Raw genomic sequence first — 19,984 nt, 5'->3', positions numbered from 1 at the left:
TTGTATTTAATAAACATCGTGTTTTTCTTTCTACAAATTAGAATCGTTTTCTTTTACTCCTTGCAGCGAAACAGCAGAGTCGGGTAACGCAGCTGGCTGGGTTTAACGATGAAATCTATGCCGGTTTTATAACCATTGATAAGAAATACAACAGCAACCTGTATTTCATATACTTCCCAGCCAGGGTAAGTTATTAATTTGTACTTCATATTCCTTCCATCCAGGCTAAGTTAGTAACTTGTACTGTATCTACACAGTCACGGTAAGTTAGTAACTTGTACTTTATCTACACAGTCACGGTAAGTTAGTAACTTGTACTTCATCTACATAATCAGGTTAAGTTAGTAACCTGTACTTTATCTACACAGCCAGGCTAAGTTAGTCACTTGTACTTCATCTACACAGCCAGGCTAGGTTAGTCACTTGTACTTCATCTAAACAGCCAGGCTAAGTTAGTCACTTGTACTTCATCTAAACAGCCAGGCTAAGTTAGTCACTTGTACTTCATCTAAACAGGTTGGTAAATTTCATAACGACTTGTTTCTAAGTGATTTTTCAGACTCGTGTAAAATTCATAAAGAAACTATTACTGTCACAAATTAGTGCTACTGTTGAGTAGTAAGCTTGCAAGTCCATGTTAATTTTGTTAGATATATTTATTATTCCACAGACAATTGTTACACGGAACCAGTCATACAGTAGGTAGGCCTACGCCCAGAGGAGAAGGGGGTTCGGGCATTACGTACGGAGAGTGTATTGGGGGACAGGGTTCGCTGACAGTACATACTCAAAACTTATTTTTATATTGGTGTAAAATGTATGCATTCTAACCTCCTAATTGTATCTGATGTACTTTTCAGCGTGGAAGATTGATGTACGACTGTACATGGGGGGGAGGGGTAATGATCAAACGTTCAAAAGGTATACATGTGGGCGAGAGGGGTAAAAAACACTTTTTTAAAATCACAATTTTTGTTGGTACGTACTTTATGAGTTACCTCTACCTACTGGCTATGGCCAATGGTATACGTTTTTTCAGAAAACCAATGTTTCAGACTCCTCTCTCCAAGTTTTAAAGTTTAAAAACTTCACAAAATCAGAAAACAAAGCAATTTTATTTCTTTATTCCGATATATATTTTAGTACTCTTGCATAATACCATTTTACAACTACAAGACTGAATACTGGGTTATTTTCATGCAGGTAAATGCTGATAATGCAACGGTAATTCTCTGGATGAACGGAGGGCCAGGAAACCCAAGTATTTTCTGTATGACCGAGTGCAGCGGACCTTTCCTCGTCAACGAAAAGCTGCAAAGTAAGTGACTGCGAAAAAGAACATAATACGTTATAAAGAGAAATAAACCAAACGAAACTAATTACACAATACTTTATGCTAATAAGGAAAACATAGAAAAATGCTATAACAAAGATCATACGAAAATAACACAAATTAGTGAAAATTAACCATACGAAAATAGCACAGTAGCCTGCTATAATTCTAGGTTAAGACAACCAATTGCCAGCAGACGGGTGCGCTCAGATTAACAAATAATGGATTATACGACGAGAATCGAGTTGTAAGAGCAGTCGGATTAGCCGAGTCGAGAGACCAGAAAGTTGGCCAACTTTGTGCTGGCAGTTGGTAGTCTGAGCCTAGCATAAGACGAAAATGCAGTACAGTACCATAATTATTGGTGACAAATAAACTGTTAAATACTAATCACTTCCCAAAAGCCAATGAATGATTGATTGATTGATTGGTTGATTTATTGATCGGTTGCCTGACTGACTGACTGACTGACGGACTAACTGACTGATTGAAATTGGTTGATTGATTGATTAACTGATAGATTGATTGATCGATCGATCGATTGAAATTGGTTGGTTGGTTGATTGATTTTTGTTAGTTGGTTGGTTGATTAAATATACATTTATGTATTAATGTATTGATGTATGTATGTGTGTATGTATGTATGTATGTATGTATGTATTGATGTATGAATATCTATATATTGTATGTATGTCGAGATTGACTATTACATACATAAATATTAACGCACTGGCGCAGGGGATAATTAAATCCTTTCTGGCCTCACAAAGTGTCCCATGCCGTTGCTAGGACTCGAACCTGTGGCACCGATTCGCCCGCAAATTGCAAGGCTAACCACGATACGCTCTGAGCTATCGAAGCTTCCATAAAAAGGAAGCTCTTTAACTCAACCATATGCATGGGGCCTACAATCTACGCGGTCGATCCCGCTTACGTGCATGAAACAGTGGGCAGACCTGGCACTGGCTAGTATGTATTGATGTATGAATATCTATATATTGTATGTATGTCGAGGTTGACTATTACATACATAGATATTAACGCACTGGCGCAGGGATAATTAAATCCTTTCTGGCCTTACAAAGTGTCCCATGCCGTTGCTGGGACTCGAACCTGTGGCACCGATTCGCCCGCAAATTGCAAGGCTAACCACGATACGCTCTGAGCTATCGAAGCTTCCATAAAAAGGAAGCTCTTTAACTCAACCATATGCATGGGGCCTACAATCTACGCGGTCGATGTATGTATGTATGTATGTATGTATGTATGTATGTATGTATGTATGTATGTATACATGCATGCATGCATGCATGCATGCATGTATGTATGTATGTATGTATGTATTTATTTATTTATTTATTTATTTATTTATTTGCAGTGACTGCAAACAAGTTCTCGTGGACAGACAAGTATTCTGTTATTTACGTGGATCAACCAGTAAGTGTTCCTTTTCGTTTTGCAAACACTGAAAAGGATTTACATCATTCACTAATATGTTACTTGTGGAAGAGGGATCGGGGACTATAATTACTAGTATGCGGTGTATTGGGTACTTCTAGTCTTGGAAGATGGCGGTAGGGATGGAATATAGCTTTTTGTTAGATCGCGCGCCTGTGGCAAAAGCATATGTGAAAGTGCTAAACAGTATGTTAGACGCCAAACAGATTTAGTTTAAATGGACATTCCTGAGTTTGCTGCACTTTTTAAGATGATATCGACCAACAGAGACTTTTTAACGATTGTAATTACATACCAAATATATTTTTCTGCATAATATATTAGTGGCTGTATATTAAACGTGTTTCTGATCGTTCTAATATTTGTACTAGGTTATATTTTATTTTATTTCCTGAAATATATGTTTTCGTACGTACGAAATTATTTGAAGATAAAATCCAGTTTGGGCGTCTTACAAATATTAAGACGACCAGAAGCACATTAAATATACAGACACTGATATTCTAAACAAGAAAATATATTTAATATGTAAGTTTAATCATAGAAATATTTTATTAGTCGGAAACATCTTACAATGCAGCAAACTCAGGAATGTCCCTTTAAATGTGCTGAAGAGTCATTAAACAAGTTTAATCAACTGTTCATTTCAATGATTACAAACGCAGAATAATTCTTTGTAAAATGTATACATTGATGCTTATGTCCAATTCTACCTATGACCCATCCGAATTCCTTTCTGAAGTGTCCTGTTTAAATGACTTAAATTGTTTAAATCACCATTCACAATATACAACACTAAATTTAACCCATCTCTGAGCATCGTTATTTAAAACACTGATTGGGTTTATATCTCGTTCCAACCATTGCACCACAACTGGTCAAAGGCCGTGGTATGTGCTTTCCTGTCTGTGGGAAAGTGCATACAAAAGATCCCTTGCTGCATTAGGAAAAATGTTGCGGCTTTCCTTTGATGACAGAATTACCAAATGTTTGACATCTAATAGCCGATGATTAATTAATCAATGTGCTCTAGTGGTGTCGTTAAACAAAACAAACTCTAACTTTATGTTTAAACATTTCCAAGAAGCTTGACCTTGGAACCCCTTTACAGTTAGAATGAATATTAGTGATGGACAGTGGTTGGAATGGGAAAATAATACAGCGAGTTCCACAATCCTTCGACCTATTGTAACATCAGAAAAAAAGATCTTGACATAACGTAGATCTAGTCGCGGATCCGGGGAGGGGGGGGGGGGTGCGGTCCTTGGGGTGCACATTCCAGCCTTCACCTCGAGCCTGGGTCGGGACGTAGCCCAGTAGTAAAACGCTCGCTTGATGCGCGGTCGGTTAGGGATCGATCCCCGTCGTTGGGCCCATTGGGCTATTTCTCGTGCCAACCAGTGCGCCACTACTGGTATATCAAAGGCCGTGGTATGTGCTATCCTGTCTGTGGGCTGGTGCATATAAAAGATCCCTTGCTACTCATGGAAAAATATAGCTGGTTTCCTCTCTAAGACTATTATGTCAAAATTACCAAATGTTTGACATGCAATAACCGATGATTAATAGGTCAATGTGATTTAGTGGTGTGTTTAAACAAAAGAAACTATCTGACCTCGAGATTTAGTGGTGTGTTTAAACAAAACAAACTATCTGACCTCGAGACTTAGTGGTGTATTTAAACAAAACAAACTATCTGACCTCGAGACTTAGTGGTGTCTTTAAACAAAACAAACTATCTGACCTCGAGACTTAGTGGTGTCTTTAAACAAAACAAACTATCTGACCTCGAGACTTAGTGGTGTCTTTAAACAAAACAAACTATCTGACCTCGAGACTTAGTGGTGTGTTTAAACAAAACAAACTATCTGACCTCGTGATTTAGTGGTGTGTTTAAACAAAACAAACTATCTGACCTCGAGACTTAGTGGTGTCTTTAAACAAAACAAACTATCTGACCTCGAGACTTAGTGGTGTCTTTAAACAAAACAAACTATCTGACCTCGAGACTTAGTGGTGTGTTTAAACAAAACAAACTATCTGACCTCGAGATTTAGTGGTGTCTTTAAACAAAACAAACAATCTGACCTCGAGACTTAGTGGTGTGTTTAAACAAAACAAACTATCTGACCTCGAGATTTAGTGGTGTCTTTAAACAAAAACTATCTGACCTCGTGATTTAGTGGTGTGTTTAAACAAAACAAACTATCTGACCTCGAGACTTAGTGGTGTGTTTAAACAAAACAAACTATCTGACCTCGAGACTTAGTGGTGTGTTTAAACAAAACAAACTATCTGACCTCGTGATTTAGTGGTGTGTTTAAACAAAACAAACTATCTGACCTCGAGATTTAGTGGTGTGTTTAAACAAAACAAACTATCTGACCTCGAGACTTGCCCCGAAAACTATGTGCTTAACCGATGAATACAATGAATTTATTCACTTTATTTCTTCTTCTTTTTTTGTCTTTTTTTTTTTTGTCTTTTTTTTTTTTGGTGATGGAATACTGTTAAGTTGCATTCACACAAAAAAGAGAGAGAAAAAGATCATACAAATATTTTGATCTCTGTTCTTTTGCGGGACGGGACGTAGCCCAGTCGTAAAGCGCTCGCTTGATGTGCGGTCGGTCTAGGATCGATCCCCATCGGTGGACCACTGGGCTATTTCTCGTTCCAGCAAATGCTCCATGACTGGTATATCAAAGGCCGTGGTGTGTGTTATCCTGTTTGTGGGATGGTGCATATAAAAGATCCTTTGCGGGGTTTTTTTCTTTAACTTTAACGTTAACTCTGTTCTATTGCAGGTTGGAACCGGTTTCAGTTTCACGGATAATGACACTGCCATGGCCACGAATCAAAACGACATTGCTGACGGCATGTACAGGTCAGCTACGACAATATTTGTGCAATGATTGTGTTAAACAATAACTACAGCTATACTAGGATACTTATTTTGTTAAAAGGTGCAATAGCAGGAATTTTAGCTGGGGTTGACGAGCGAAATTTATAGGTGGGTCGAACTCCCCCCACCCCACCCTGCAAGCGCGCGTATGTATTTATTATAAAAAAAAACCCAGAACAATTGTTGTGTTAAAAGAGAGTATTATTATTTTTTAAATATGGTATAATTATGGCTGAAATATAATATAATTAGTATGTTAAAACATAGCATGTATGTATGTATGTATGTATGTATGTATGTATGTATGTATGTATGTATGTATATATATATATATATATATATATATATATATATATATATATATTGTTAGCAATTTGTATACATACTTGTATATAAATATCAAACATTAATTTTTTTTATAAAATCATACATACATACATACATACATACATACATAGCCTACAAACATAGTGTGGGTTGCCCCCCCCCCCCCCCCCCCCCCCCAATATAAAATCCTGGCTACGCCAGTGTTAATAATATTATGTCTTTGTATATTGCAACTGATACTATTTTGTAAACTGTCGCTTTCGCTCGTGATGTACCATTGAAACACTCTCGTAATATAAATAGACTCTCACGGGAATTCGTTTAGTATTCTCTATATAATTATATATTTAATGTGTGAAAATATTGTGGTATATTTAATTATTGTGTTAAAATTTAGAATACATTTTGTTTAAAATATTACTATTCTTATTAGTCCCTTACCGATCCAACCGGAGGGGGTTGCATATTTTGTTTACGTCCTTCTGTCGGTTCATCAGTCTGTCTGTATGTCTATCTATATCTCCGTCTGTTCACCTCATATAGGTTTCCAGACTTCCTTTCCACAATGCCACAAAATATTTCACTGAAAATTGATGTATAGGTTTATCATGTAGAGATACAGATCAAGTTTGAATTTCATGGCAATTTATTCAAGGGCCATAACTCTGTCAACTAATGGAATTAATCAATGTTTGACAGGCTTATGGCCCTTGAGATTTTGTGAGGCACGACGATTGCTTCCGCAATACTCTCACTATGCTTGTTTTAAAAGAGTATAATTATTGCGTTAAAAGTTAGTAGAGAGGTGTCGCAACCACGCCATTATCATAATCATGATGACCAGAATTGACAAAACCTGTTTATGTCTTACACTCGTGTGACCACAAAATTTACAATTACAATGCATAAACAGCGTTAAGAAAAACAGGTTTCGTAAATACTCAATTCGGCCCAATATGATTCGGTAGCAGTACTCAGAGGCGGATCTAGGGGGGCTCCAGGGGGCCGCCCCCCACCCTAAATTTTGCGACAGTTATAATATGTATTATACATTAATTTTCATTTTTTATGATCCTCCTTCAAAACTCCCCCAAAGTTCCCTTGGCATTCCGCCTCATGTCATTGCCACCCCACCCCACCCCATCCAAATGGATTTTCTGGATCCGCCACTGGTACTAATCGCTTAGCTGGGTTTTCATAGGGGCACGATTAGTGGTTTAAAGAATGTGGCATTCTCAGATTTTTATTTATTTATTTATTTATTATTTGTTATTATTACTGTTATATATTAGCCACGAAATGTATTACGTGTAGCAGCTAACTAGATAAGGTCGTTAGAGAGATCAGTTGCACAAATACAGCAAACCTTTATTACACCGCGGTGACGGAGATACCCGTGAGAGATTTTTCATATCCCACAATGTGAGATATGCTTTTTAGTAAAAGGTACAATGTTTTAATCACAAGATTTTCTTCAAACACATTCAGGTGTGTTGTTAAAAAAAAAAAAAAAATCAATAGCAATTTTGCACTGAAATTTTTCCAGCATTCTTAAAACGGAAACGTAATGTACCCAATTTATAGTTATTGTAAGGAGATGCAAAGTGACGTCATTGGAATACCGACGTCATTCAAATTCAAAACTAATTATTTCAATTCCTATGTATTTGTTTGCTTTTTAGTATACACATGCTTTACAATTTACAGCTGTTTACTACTAGTGTGTGTTATTTGTTTTAATTATTTTTATTTTTGGGATGGAGGGACTCTATGACATTGCGAAAGCATAAATACTTTAATAGTATAAAAAGAGTGCATAGGCAAAGAAGGGTTATGCGCTCTGAATCACTCCGCTGTTTTGTTTACGTTCAGTGTCCTGTTTAGTGAGAGACAAAAAATATATTTGGCGACTCATATTAATAATGTAGCGCGTTGTAATAAATAGAATACTATACTCGTCCCCGTGAGAGACCGTTTATATTACAACTCGTGTGTTGTCGATCGTACATCACTCGCTTCCGCTCGTGATGTACGATCGAAAACACACTCGTTGTAATATAAACGGTCTCTCACGGGGACTCGTTTAGTATTCTCTATTTCTGCAACATCCGCCTGTCATAACATTACGAAGTGATTGCTTCAACTGAGTTCGCGCCATATTCAATCGGTTCAATCTAAATATTCTTCAATAAAAAATATAGTTTTTCGACTTATAAATTAAATTATTTGGTTGTAAATTTTATGGTCACATGGTTGAAGGTACTATGTTTAAATTTAAAAGCAAAAAAATATTAAATATAAAAATATAATTTTGGCAGGAAGCCTTCATCATGTATTTTCCAGACTGCACCTTTTAAAAAAAAACTAATTCGAGATTGCATCTTTAATTTCTACAATGGTCGTAAGAAGATTATTTGGTTTACTGCATGGCTACCAAAGTCGACATCATTCTAACATGCGATCTAGTATACCGTATACACGTATACGCACGCACACATGTATGCACACTTTTAGCTAACTTCAGTTTTAAAATGGCAGAAAGGTCGATTTATCATCATGGCCTTGAATGACACACTCAACACATTTTATTTACGGTTATATGGCGTCAGACATATGGTTAAAGACCACACAGATATTGAGAGAGGAAACCCGCTGTCGCCACTTCAAGGGCTACTCTTTTCGATTAGCAGCAAGGGATCTTTTATATGCACCATCCCACAGACAGGGTAGTACATACCACGGCCAGTCGTGGTGCATTGGCTGGAACGAGAAATAGCCCAATGGGCCCACCGACGGGGATCGATCCCAGACCGAGCGCGCATCGAGCGAGCGCTGTGCCACTGGGCTACGTCCCGCCCCTGGATGAAATGATGACACTCTACAATTGAATATATTCCCTAGGAGTATATTACTCCCAAACATTTGCTGGAGGGGCTGTCACACTGAAAACACGGAAACAAAGGGGTCTATATAGGTTAGAAGGGCCTCTAGATGGAAAGACACTTTCTAAATTGCTGCGCTCTGATTAACGACTTTGTCCCGTCATATTACGTCAATGCATAGTGTTGTATGCATGTTTCATTTAGTCATCTTTATGTTTTTTGCATTCTTTTTCAGTTTTCTTCATCAGTTTTTCCTAATATTTCCACTGAACAGAAATGACATTTACATTTTAGGTCAGGTGAGTATTGTTCTTGATGCACTCAGAGGGGTTGGGTTCGGGGTGGGGGCTAGGAAGGTCATTTAATCAAGCTCAAATAAGGGCCTTAAGGGGGCCGCTTCAAAACTGCATATCGACTAAAAATAAAAAATAAAAAATTCTTGTGAAATGTAAACATCACAGTACTCTGAACTACATACTCACAAATAAATCACGTCCAAATAATATCATTTACTATTTATAACTTTATATTATTGCAAAATCTATTGTTTAAAAATGTATGTTATTTATAGATCTATTATTTATAAATCTACTAGTTAGAACTTTATTATTTATAAATTTATATTATTTAGAAATCTATTTATTATTTATAAATTTATATTATTTGGAAATCTATTTATTATTTATAAATTTAAATTATTTGGAAATCTATTTATTATTTATAAATATATATTATTTAGAAATCTATTTATTATTTAGAAATTTTTATTATTTAGAAATCTACTATTATAATTTTACATTATTGCAAAATTCAATATAAGGGTGAACGAAATGTAACATGTGACGTCACAGTTTGAATTTCACTTTTATATCCATATTGACAAAGAAGTGGCTGTTGCTGGATTCTCGAGGAAACCACTGTTTACGCCGAGTGCCAACACATTACAATTTTAATATTCTTGAGTTAATTATGCAAAGCTGTCGATTAATTTGTAGTTATTTTTTTCTCATACTCCTATAGGTAGTACTATACCAAATAACTTCCGGCTGGGTCAAAGTTGGAGGTGCACCCAACTTTTGATAGAGAAGTGAACACCACAAGTCCTGTGATTGGTTATAAATGTGAGTGTGTTGGTTGTAAAAAAATAATAGTTTCATCTGGGTAAAATAAATGTGCAATTTTATTTCATCTAGTACCAATGTGTCAAGTAGCCTTGTGCTTGAAACATGTATGGGGTACCTGTAAAAAAAAAGTACTCGAATTTTGTGCGAAACTAGGGTAGTCATAGACGATACCCGTTATCTCAGAAACGAGCAGCTTGACCCCCATTTTTTTCTGATTCACTTTAAGTGTAAGGGGTGGTAGTATTTATATCCGTGGCGTTTATGTCGGTTGATACGTTGCAGGTAGCAGTTTTAGCCGCATATGTTACTATTGTCGTCTATGGGATTTGATTTGGTAGTATACACCCTGTAAAAGATTACCTATTGTAGGCTAGATCATTTTAGTCTTCGACATACTTTGGAGATACTTCGGATACTTCATGTGAATGACCCAATGAAATAAGCACGGTCGAAATTGAATGTTCCATGATGTATAATACATCATGACCTGACACATAGTTGAAATTGACGTTCACATTCATTTTAAACCTAGTTTTTCCAGGATACTTATAGAAATAGCATAAGTGCATTCGTGTCTTTTACATATCATTTAAAAGAAAGAAAGAAATGTTTTATTTAACGAAGCACTCAACACATTTTATTTACGGTTATATGGCGTCAGACATATAGTTAAGGACCACACAGATTTTGAGAGGAAACCCGCTGTCGCCACTGCATGGGCTACTCTTTCCGATTAGCAGCAAGGGATCTTTTATTTGCGCTTCCCACAGGCAGGATAGCACAAACCATGGCCTTTGTTGAACCAGTTATGGATCACTGGTCGGTGCAAGTGGTTTTACACCTACCCATTGAGCCTTGCGGAGCATTCATCAGGGTTTGGAATCGGTATCTGGATTAAAAATCCCATACCTCGACTGGGATCCGAACCCAGTACCTACCAGCCTGTTGACCGATGGCCTAACCACGACGCCACCGAGGCCGGTTTACTCGTTAGATACGTTTTAAAACAACTCGCTTTCTGTTTTTAGACAGTTTTTGAAACAACTCATTGCAAGATAAATGGTATCAAATGGTATCAAATGTTTACACTACAGTTGATCTAGGGTGTATACTACCAAATCAAATCCCATAGACGACAATAGTAGCATATGTGGTTAAAACTCCTACCTGCAACGTATCAACCGACATAAACGCCACGGATATAAATACTACCACCCCTTACACTTAAAGTGAATCAGAAAAAAATGGGGGTCAAGTTGCTCGTCTACCCTAGTTTCGCACAAAATTCGAGTACTTTTTTTACAGGTACCCCATACATGTTTCAAGCACAAGGCTACTTGACACATTGGTACTAGATGAAATAAAATTGCAAATTTGTTTTACCCAGATGAAACTATTATTTTTTACAACCAACACACTCACATTTATAACCAATCACAGGACTTGTGGTGTTCACTTCTCTATCAAAAGTTGGGTGCACCTCCAACTTTGACCCAGCCGGAAGTTATTTGGTTTAGTACTACCTCTAAATAAGATTTATTATATATTTGTTAATACAGAACGTCTGTGTTGTGTTTCTAACATACATTAGTTTATGTGTGTATTCTAATTAGAACCGACATAATTACATTATTATGACAGGATATTTTATATTTCCTGAGTTTATTTTCCTTTCTTCTAGTCATATGCTGGGAAGTATGTGCCTGCTGTGGCACGCAAGATCCATACACAGAATCCGTCAGCAGGGCTCAAAATTAACCTAAAGGGTCTGGCTATTGCTTCCGGTTTTTGTGACCCAGAATCAGTGAGTTATCATTGTATATCTGAACGTCTGTTGCTGCTGCTGCTGCTGCTGCTGCTGCTGCTGCTGCTGCTGCTGCTGCTTAACATGGTTTCACTAAATATTATTATTACAAACTGTATTACAACATATAAGGTATAATGTGTTGAACTAACTTGCAGTATATATTTTATAAACCTGTTTTTAAATTAAAGTTTGCTAATACAATATGCATTAATTGTCATAATTGGGGCGGGACATAGACCTGTGGTCAAGCACTCGCTTGATGCGTGGTCGGTTTCAGATCGGTCCCTGTCGGTGGGCCCATTGGGGTATTTCTTGTTCCAGCAAGTGCACCACGACTGGTATATCGAAGGCCGTGGTATGTGCTATCCTGTCTATGGGTTGCTGCATATTAAAGATCCCTTGCTACTAACAGGCAATGTAGCGGGTGTCCTCTCTAAGACTATACGTCAAAATTACCAAATGTTTGACATTCAATAGCCAATGATTGATAAATCAATGTGCTCTAATTGTCATAATTGACCTATTTTATACGCATGTTCCTAAGCGGACACTTATGAAGTATATCATAGGTGTCGGACGCGTGTTTGCGGCGGGAAGGGGGGGGGGGGGGGGGGGGGGGGGGGGGGGGTCAGTTGGGCCTCCAGTCCTGAAGATCGGGCAGTACCCCGTGCTCCCTCCGCTGAAAGGCGAATTAATATAACTGGTACCTTCAGTTGCTGGCATCTTCCAATGCCTATGTATCATTAATATTGTAAACAATTTTACATTTGAAAACTGAATCTGACTTGTTTTATTTTTCAGATGATTCAAAAGTTTGGCGATTATGCGTATATTAATGGATTCATGACTGAAAAAGAACGGGACTACTTTAATTCGCGTATAGACGAAACAGTGCAACTAATTCGAGAAAAAAACTTTAGTGCTGCAATGACGGTAAGATAAAATAAATCTAAAGTAAAAAAATTATTTAAAAAAAAATAATATATATATAATATTATATATATTTGGCGAAAATCAACTTCTATAGACATAAGTTTCTTATTATATCATATACATGTATATAATAACTTATATAACAATTTATATCATATACATGTCCATAGACGTACGGGTTCCCATTTTTGTAGGGAGACAGGCTGGTTGTTACTCGAATTAAACAAAAATGCCCGATTATTCATAATAGTGTCATAGTGGAACATTTACTTAGAATATAGAGTATTTTTACATGTCACTATACCACTAGGGTTTCAGACATGTCCATCCAGAGTCCGGTCTCTGGCATGGCCAGGAATCTGATCCGGAACACAATGGAACATGTATAACTACACGTATATTCAAATGCAGTTTATATATTTAGCAGCTGCTGTACATGTACGATTTGATTAATTGCTATGCTGTCACCTGCCAGTTATGTAATGACTTAGTCGTTAGTTAATTAGGGGCTAGCAATCAGACCAATTAGTGTTAAACTTAATTACGGCAATCAAGGACAGGACAGAACAGAACAGAACTTTATTTCACTCAGGTCGCTATTCAGCGGCATATGAGGTACATTAACAATAATTATATGACAGTGACAGGATGGGGTTTACAGGATACAATTTATATGTACAATATCAAAACAAAAAATGTCTAATAATAATAATAATAATAATACAAAATGAAATATATTTCTAATAGTAATAACCTATATATATATATATATATATATATATATATATATATATATATATATATATATATATATATATATATATATATATATATGCAAACATGGATAGTAGTAATCGGAATAAGACAGCATAAGCTTGGGAGACAATTCTTTTTAAGGTTTACCGAATTTATCCGTAATTTCTTTTATTAATTTGCACATCTTTTTTTAGAAGACTTATTTTGTCATTTGTCATTAGTTGTTTAAATTTCAGCATATTGGGTTTGTTATAATAATATGGCTTTAACAAAAAATGTCGGGAGTTATTAAAGAAACAGCATGTAAGTAGATAGTGAAATTCGTCTCCGATGTAATTTGTGTTACATAGTGTGCATAGTCTGCTTTCTACTGCGGTGTTGTTCCATCGTCCTGTTTTGATTGGTAAGTAATGGCTTTTAATTGTTGTCCTCAGCTTAACAGCTAAGGACTATAAACCATGCCAGAACAGAACAGAACAGAACTTTATTACGCTCAGGTCGTTACACAACGGCATACGAGGAACATGATATATAAACTGTAGTACATTTGTAACAAGATAGGGTTTACAGGAGATAGCAGAACAATGGTATTAATACAACTGCAATACAGTAATTGAGACAATAGTATAATACAAATACAACAGACTAATAAAGGCAATAATAAAATACAATTAGAATAAAGTAATGTAATGTCACATTATTGTAATTACTACCAAAATGTGCTAATCAGACGCACACATTACTTGTCAACAAATATATCATATGTATCTTATAAATATGTGTTTTTCTATACGTGAAAGAGAGATCCAAGGAGGACAGTTCAGCTGTTCATACCCTAGGGGTTCTCAGTCGCAATGTCAACTCTATCGGGAGACCTGTGTGTCATTCACTCAAAAGCTGATCCTAACCCTTGGGGTTCTCAGTCGCAATGTCAACTCTATCGGGAGACCTGTGTGTCATTCACTCAAGAGCTGACCCTAACCTTGGGTTTCTCAGTCGCAATGTCAACTCTTTCGGGAGACCTGTGTGTCATTCATTCAAGAGCTGAGACCTGTGTTATCTGTTTTACCATGTTGGTAACAATGTTTCATGTTGGAAAGGAAAATACAACCCTCAAGCCAATTTGTGACTTCTGCTATTCATTTAACATTTCGATAAAACAACACAAGGAAAACCTACAATTAAATGTGTTAATAGAAGAAAACAATACACTGTGCTAATAGCATTACTGCCTAACAGCTCTATAGGGTTGCAAACGAATCCATACGCATTTTTACATGGATTACATCTAATGTTGTAGCTAGAATGATGAAAATACATGGTCGAAAGGTTTCAAGCCAACTCATTTTTTCTCGAATATGTTATAGTTTTTGCCAGAATTTGAGGATTTGCCCCTGCTATCAGCCCCGTAATCCTATTAGTGTTGGACTAGTAAATGGCTTGATATTTTTTTGTTATGAAGCCATCAGATTAGAAATGAGGCCTACACAGAATTCCTAGTACCATGTATATGTAGCCTATTTAGTTACATATCCTGAAAGACCGAAAACACTGCATGCTCTGCTTTACTGAGCATGAGTGGGGAATATTTATTATATCTATGATATGTAATTTGCTGACGTCCAAAAGAAATTTGACGCTTGAAATTGTATCATGGAAAAACAATAAATGTGATTGGGACCAGGGGTCTCGCAACATGTCATAAGCAATGGCGGGCCCGCCATCTCTTAGACTAATTTCCAATACGCCTTCCATCCATTGGTAGCGATAGTAATATCCACCATTCGTTTATTTAAGCCGCTATCCAAAATCACAAGTCAGGCCATCGTTTTAACTACCAGCGTAATCAGGTTCTCGTCGTTTACAAGACATTTTCGAAGTACGTGTACCCTGCAAATCTTAGGTACCATCCATTCCTATAAGTGGAACCAGCTCTACCGATTCCCTCCATCCCTTTCCTGAATACTGGAGAGACCACTGGGGATACATGCAAAGTGTTTGTGATGTTGGTTCTTTTCGATAGGAAACAATATTTATTAAATTATTCAAATGTAAAGTTGCTTTTAGACGTCAGTATACTATTATTATTATTCTGTTCAATGAACTGTTGCCTATGTACAGCAGTTTCGGCCATGCATCATCATGGTTGTCCGTGGGATTTGATTTCGTGGTATGCATCCTTAGCGTTTAGCAGGATTGGAATCGGGTTTTCCCGCGTCCCAACCAGTCTTCCACAACTGGTATATCAAAGGCCGTCGTATGTACTGTACTGCCTTTGGGAACGTATCTCCAAGTCTTTTATATGTGACGACAGAGTGTTTTCTATCTTTCTCTTTGTTGAACAAATGACTAAATAAGCCAGACGCGTGTGCGGGAGGAGAGATTGGGGGGATGGGGGGGGGGGGGGGGAGAGTCCAAACCCTTCCTGCTCCAGCAATCGTTTTTGAATACATTTTCATAAGGAGCATGATACGAACCACCCACCCAACACCTCACAACACACACACACACACTCGACACCCCACCCAACCCCATCCCACGCCCATAAACTTCAATCGCCACAGTCCAGACCCTCCCTTTCATAAACTCCTGCACACGGGCCTTTGACTCATATAGACTGGATGCGGCGCGTGCGTGCGTTACGACTGTTTTGGACATAAAAACCATATACGATTTTTTCATTGCGGCTGGTCGCATGTGTTATGCAGACGCACGCATCGTACGCATCCAATCTAAACGCTGTCATTGAAACTAATGTATTAATTTCGATTTTTTTTTTAATTTTTTTTTTTTGGGGGGGTGTTTAGCCGAACAACAGGCACGCGCCACATCCAGCCTATATGGGCCTTTAATGAGATAGGCCTATCATTAAACAAATACTTCATTCGTTTCTTTGCTTTTAGATAAACACACACATCGTTACCGGTAACTGACGTTTGTATTGCATCTATTTCACCGGCCTCGGTGGCGTCGTGGCAGGCCATCGGTCTACAGGCTGGTAGGTACTGGGTTCGGATCCCAGTCGAGGCATGGGATTTTTAATCCAGATACCGACTCCAAACCCTGAGTGAGTTCTCCGCAAGGCTCAATGGGTAGGTGTAAACCACTTGCACCGACCAGTGATCCATAACTGGTTCAACAAAGGCCATGGTTTGTGCTATCCTGCCTGTGGGAAGCGCAAATAAAAGATCCCTTGCTGCCAATCGGAAGAGTAGCCCATGTAGTGGCGACAGCGGGTTTCCTCTCAAAATCTGTGTGGTCCTTAACCATATGTCTGACGCCATATAACCGTAAATAAAATGTGTTGAGTGCGTCGTTAAATAAAACACTTCTTTCTTGCATCCGTTTCAGGTATTTGACGAGACTTACCTGGGAACAGGCATATACACCAATCAGACGCCCTCCTACTACAACAACAAGACTCGTATTCCACATTACTACGATATACGAAAAACTTCACCGGTAAAGAAATTAAAATACACCACGCATGCGTGTTGGAGTACGAGCGTGTTAATGCGTTAATTTCAACATATATATATATATATATCTTTTTTTTTTTTCTTTTTTCTTTTTATTATTAACGCAATATTTTTCCTTTTCTTTCTTTGTTTTTTTTATTTTGGTTTGTTTGTTTTGTTGTGCGTTGAGTTTTTTCCGAAGCGTTGGGAGAGTTGGGTTTCTTGGGTGGGGGGAGTTAAACTTTTCTGGCCTCATTAGTAGCCTAATTTTGTTTCTGCAGCTGAAAGTAGGGGTGACTATTGCGGTCAGTTTTACTATTGCAATATTATTGCGATAGTTAAAATACAATTGTGATAGTATTGCAATACTGATAGTACTATTGTGATAGTATTGCAATAGTATTGTGAATTCTTAAATCACTTGATAACATATTTCACTATGCATACTATCAAAACTATCGATAGTTGAATTAACTCACTATTGCAATATATCGATAATTCGATGTATTGTTACACCACTAGTTGAGAAGGTGTGATCTAGCTCGGTCAGTATTCGTGCATGGGTTGTAGGATCAAACACTCTCGGTGGATCATAATTCACTGATTATTTTTTCCCGCCCCATTATATCAAATACCGTGGTATGTGTTGTCTTGTCGGAAAGTGCAAATAAAAGATCCCTTGCTGCTAACGGAAAAATGTAGCCGGTTTTCTCCAAAACTATATGTCAGAATTACCAATAGCCGCTGATTAACAAATCAATGTGTTCCAGTGATGTCGTTAAACAAAACAAATTTTCGTTTTATTGTTGCAGCCAAATGACGTCTTAAAATTTTCAAACTTCGTTAACCAGTCATCGATTCGTCGAGCCTTTCACGTCGGTAACCGCTCTTTCTCAGACGGAGATTCGGTCTATATTAAAATGAGTGTTGGATTTTTGGATACAGCCAAACCATGGTACGAAGAACTGCTACAAAACTATACAGTACGTATGCTATCAAAGAGATTTTTTCATTTATTCAGCACTATTACTTTTCTACGCTTTCACTTGTAATTATTTTAGTATATTATGAGTTGTGTTCTATAGCTGTTTTGGCGAGGGGTTGTTTGTTGGTGGTGTTGTTGTTGTTTTTTGGGGTTGTTGTTGTTGGGTGTTTTTTTTTTTTGGGGGGGGGGGGGTTGGGGGGGAAAAGCTTCAAAATGCTACATAACACATTTCATAATAAGTGGTGTCGAAATTGTATATATTAACAACTAGAATCATAGACGTCGAAGATGGCAGAAACTGAATGGTCCACTACATAAACTAGCCTTTTAACGAGTGAGGTCATTGTATTATCTTCAGTTGTGGGACGGTGCCTTCCAACGGTAGGGTCTAATATGCATATTATTTTTTAGAGTTGTGGTTACACGATATTTTAAACTCATTTATTGTAATAATGGTGTTATGACCATATAATTGCGCCGCTTTATTGTAGATGAATTTATCATAGCCCATTGGTCATAGCCCAATGGTACAGCGTTCGCTTGATGCGCGGTCGGTGTGGGATCGATCCCCGTCAGTGGGTCCGTTGGGCTATTTCTCGTTCCAGCCAGTTCACCACGACTGGTATATTAAAGGCCGTGGTATGTACTACCATATCTGTGGGATGGTGCATATAAAAGATCCCTTGCTGCTAATCGGAAAGAGCAGCCCGTGAAGTGGCGACAGCGGGTTTCCTCTCTCAATATCTGTGTGGTCCTTAACCATATGTCTGACGCTGTATAACCGTAAATAAAATGTGTTGAGTGCGTCGTTAAATAAAACATTTCTTTCCTTAGAAATGATGGCTTAACAATCATGCAATCAAGTGCACTGCCCCCACCCCACCCCAACTGTGAAGCGTATACATTGCCACCTCCCCCATCCCCAAGTTAAAAGTTGAAAGACAAATTATCATAATGCCCCCTCCCCCTTCTCCCCAGTTGCTGGCATATTCCGAAGCCTCCTCTGGACACTACCCTTAAATTGTCGATTGATACCATGACGTGATTGCGTTGTAGGATCGAACCACCTCAGTGGATCAATTATCTGACTGTCTTTTTCCCGTCCCAACCAGTGCACCACAACTGGCATATCAAAGGCCGTGGTATGTGCCGTCATGTATGTTGGAAAGTGCATGTAAAATATCCCTTGCTGCTAACGGGAAAATGTAGCGAGTTTCCTCTAAGACTTCATGTCAAAAATTACCAAATGTTTTACATCCAAAAGGCTTAGCCGATGATTAGTAAATGAAGCTCTAATGGTGTCGTTAAACAAAATAAACTTTAACTACCCTAAAACGTATATAGGAAGATGGCTATCGTTACAGATAAACATATCGTCACTGAGAATTTATTTATTTTCAACTCATTTCGTGCTTATATCCAATTAAGGTTCAAGCACGCCGTCCTGGGCACACACCTCAGCTATCTGATCTGTCTGTCCAGGACAGTGGGATAGTTGTTTAATGGTTAGTGAGAGAGAAGAGGGTGCAGTGGCTTACACCTACTCATTGAGCCCTTAAGAGCTCTCTCCGAGTTGGAGCCAGTACCGGGCTGCGAACTCTGTACCTACCAGCATGTAGTTCGATGGCTTAACCACTGCGCAACTGAGAATTGTAAACCTATATTTCAGATACTGTTTTATAACGGTCAGTTTGATCCACTCATCAGTGTGGTCATGACCGAATCGTTTATCTGGGGCCTCAACTGGACACACAGCGCCGAGTATAAGGTGGCTGAAAACGAATTCTGGTTCACCAACGCTGGCGATAAGAATCCGGCGGGTACTGTCCGCAGAGGAGGTAACCTGTACCAGGTAAATCCACCCATTTCAACTTCATTCTACATGGGATGTGACGTAGCCCAGTGGCAAAGCGCTCGCTTGATTCGCGGTCGGTGTAGGATCGATCCCCGTCGGTGGGCCTATTGGGCTGTTTCTCATTCCAGCCAATGCACCACGACGGGTATATCAAAGACCATTGT

At 38.0% G+C, this 19,984-nt stretch overlaps 1 protein-coding gene across 4 annotated transcripts in view; it reads left to right on the top strand.

The window, feature by feature from the left end:
* The window catches only part of LOC121381947 (probable serine carboxypeptidase CPVL), a 34,127-nt gene that overhangs the window by 13,063 nt on the left and 1,080 nt on the right, over positions 1–19,984 (top strand). For all 4 annotated transcript variants that reach the window (XM_041511378.1, XM_041511379.1, XM_041511377.1 and 1 more), the window contains exons 4-13: positions 67–185; positions 1,204–1,318; positions 2,712–2,770; positions 5,596–5,675; positions 9,138–9,201; positions 11,708–11,830; positions 12,635–12,766; positions 16,874–16,984; positions 17,793–17,963; positions 19,635–19,817. In XM_041511378.1, coding sequence (XP_041367312.1) covers positions 67–185; positions 1,204–1,318; positions 2,712–2,770; positions 5,596–5,675; positions 9,138–9,201; positions 11,708–11,830; positions 12,635–12,766; positions 16,874–16,984; positions 17,793–17,963; positions 19,635–19,817 — 1,157 coding nt within the window. The remainder of the gene's footprint in view (positions 1–66; positions 186–1,203; positions 1,319–2,711; positions 2,771–5,595; positions 5,676–9,137; positions 9,202–11,707; positions 11,831–12,634; positions 12,767–16,873; positions 16,985–17,792; positions 17,964–19,634; positions 19,818–19,984) is intronic.

This window comes from Gigantopelta aegis, chromosome 9 (assembly GCF_016097555.1).
Source record: "Gigantopelta aegis isolate Gae_Host chromosome 9, Gae_host_genome, whole genome shotgun sequence".
Classification (NCBI taxonomy): Eukaryota; Metazoa; Mollusca; class Gastropoda; order Neomphalida; family Peltospiridae; genus Gigantopelta; species Gigantopelta aegis.
Note: the sequence above shows the minus strand (reverse complement) of the source record. Positions and strands in the feature narration are given on the sequence as shown.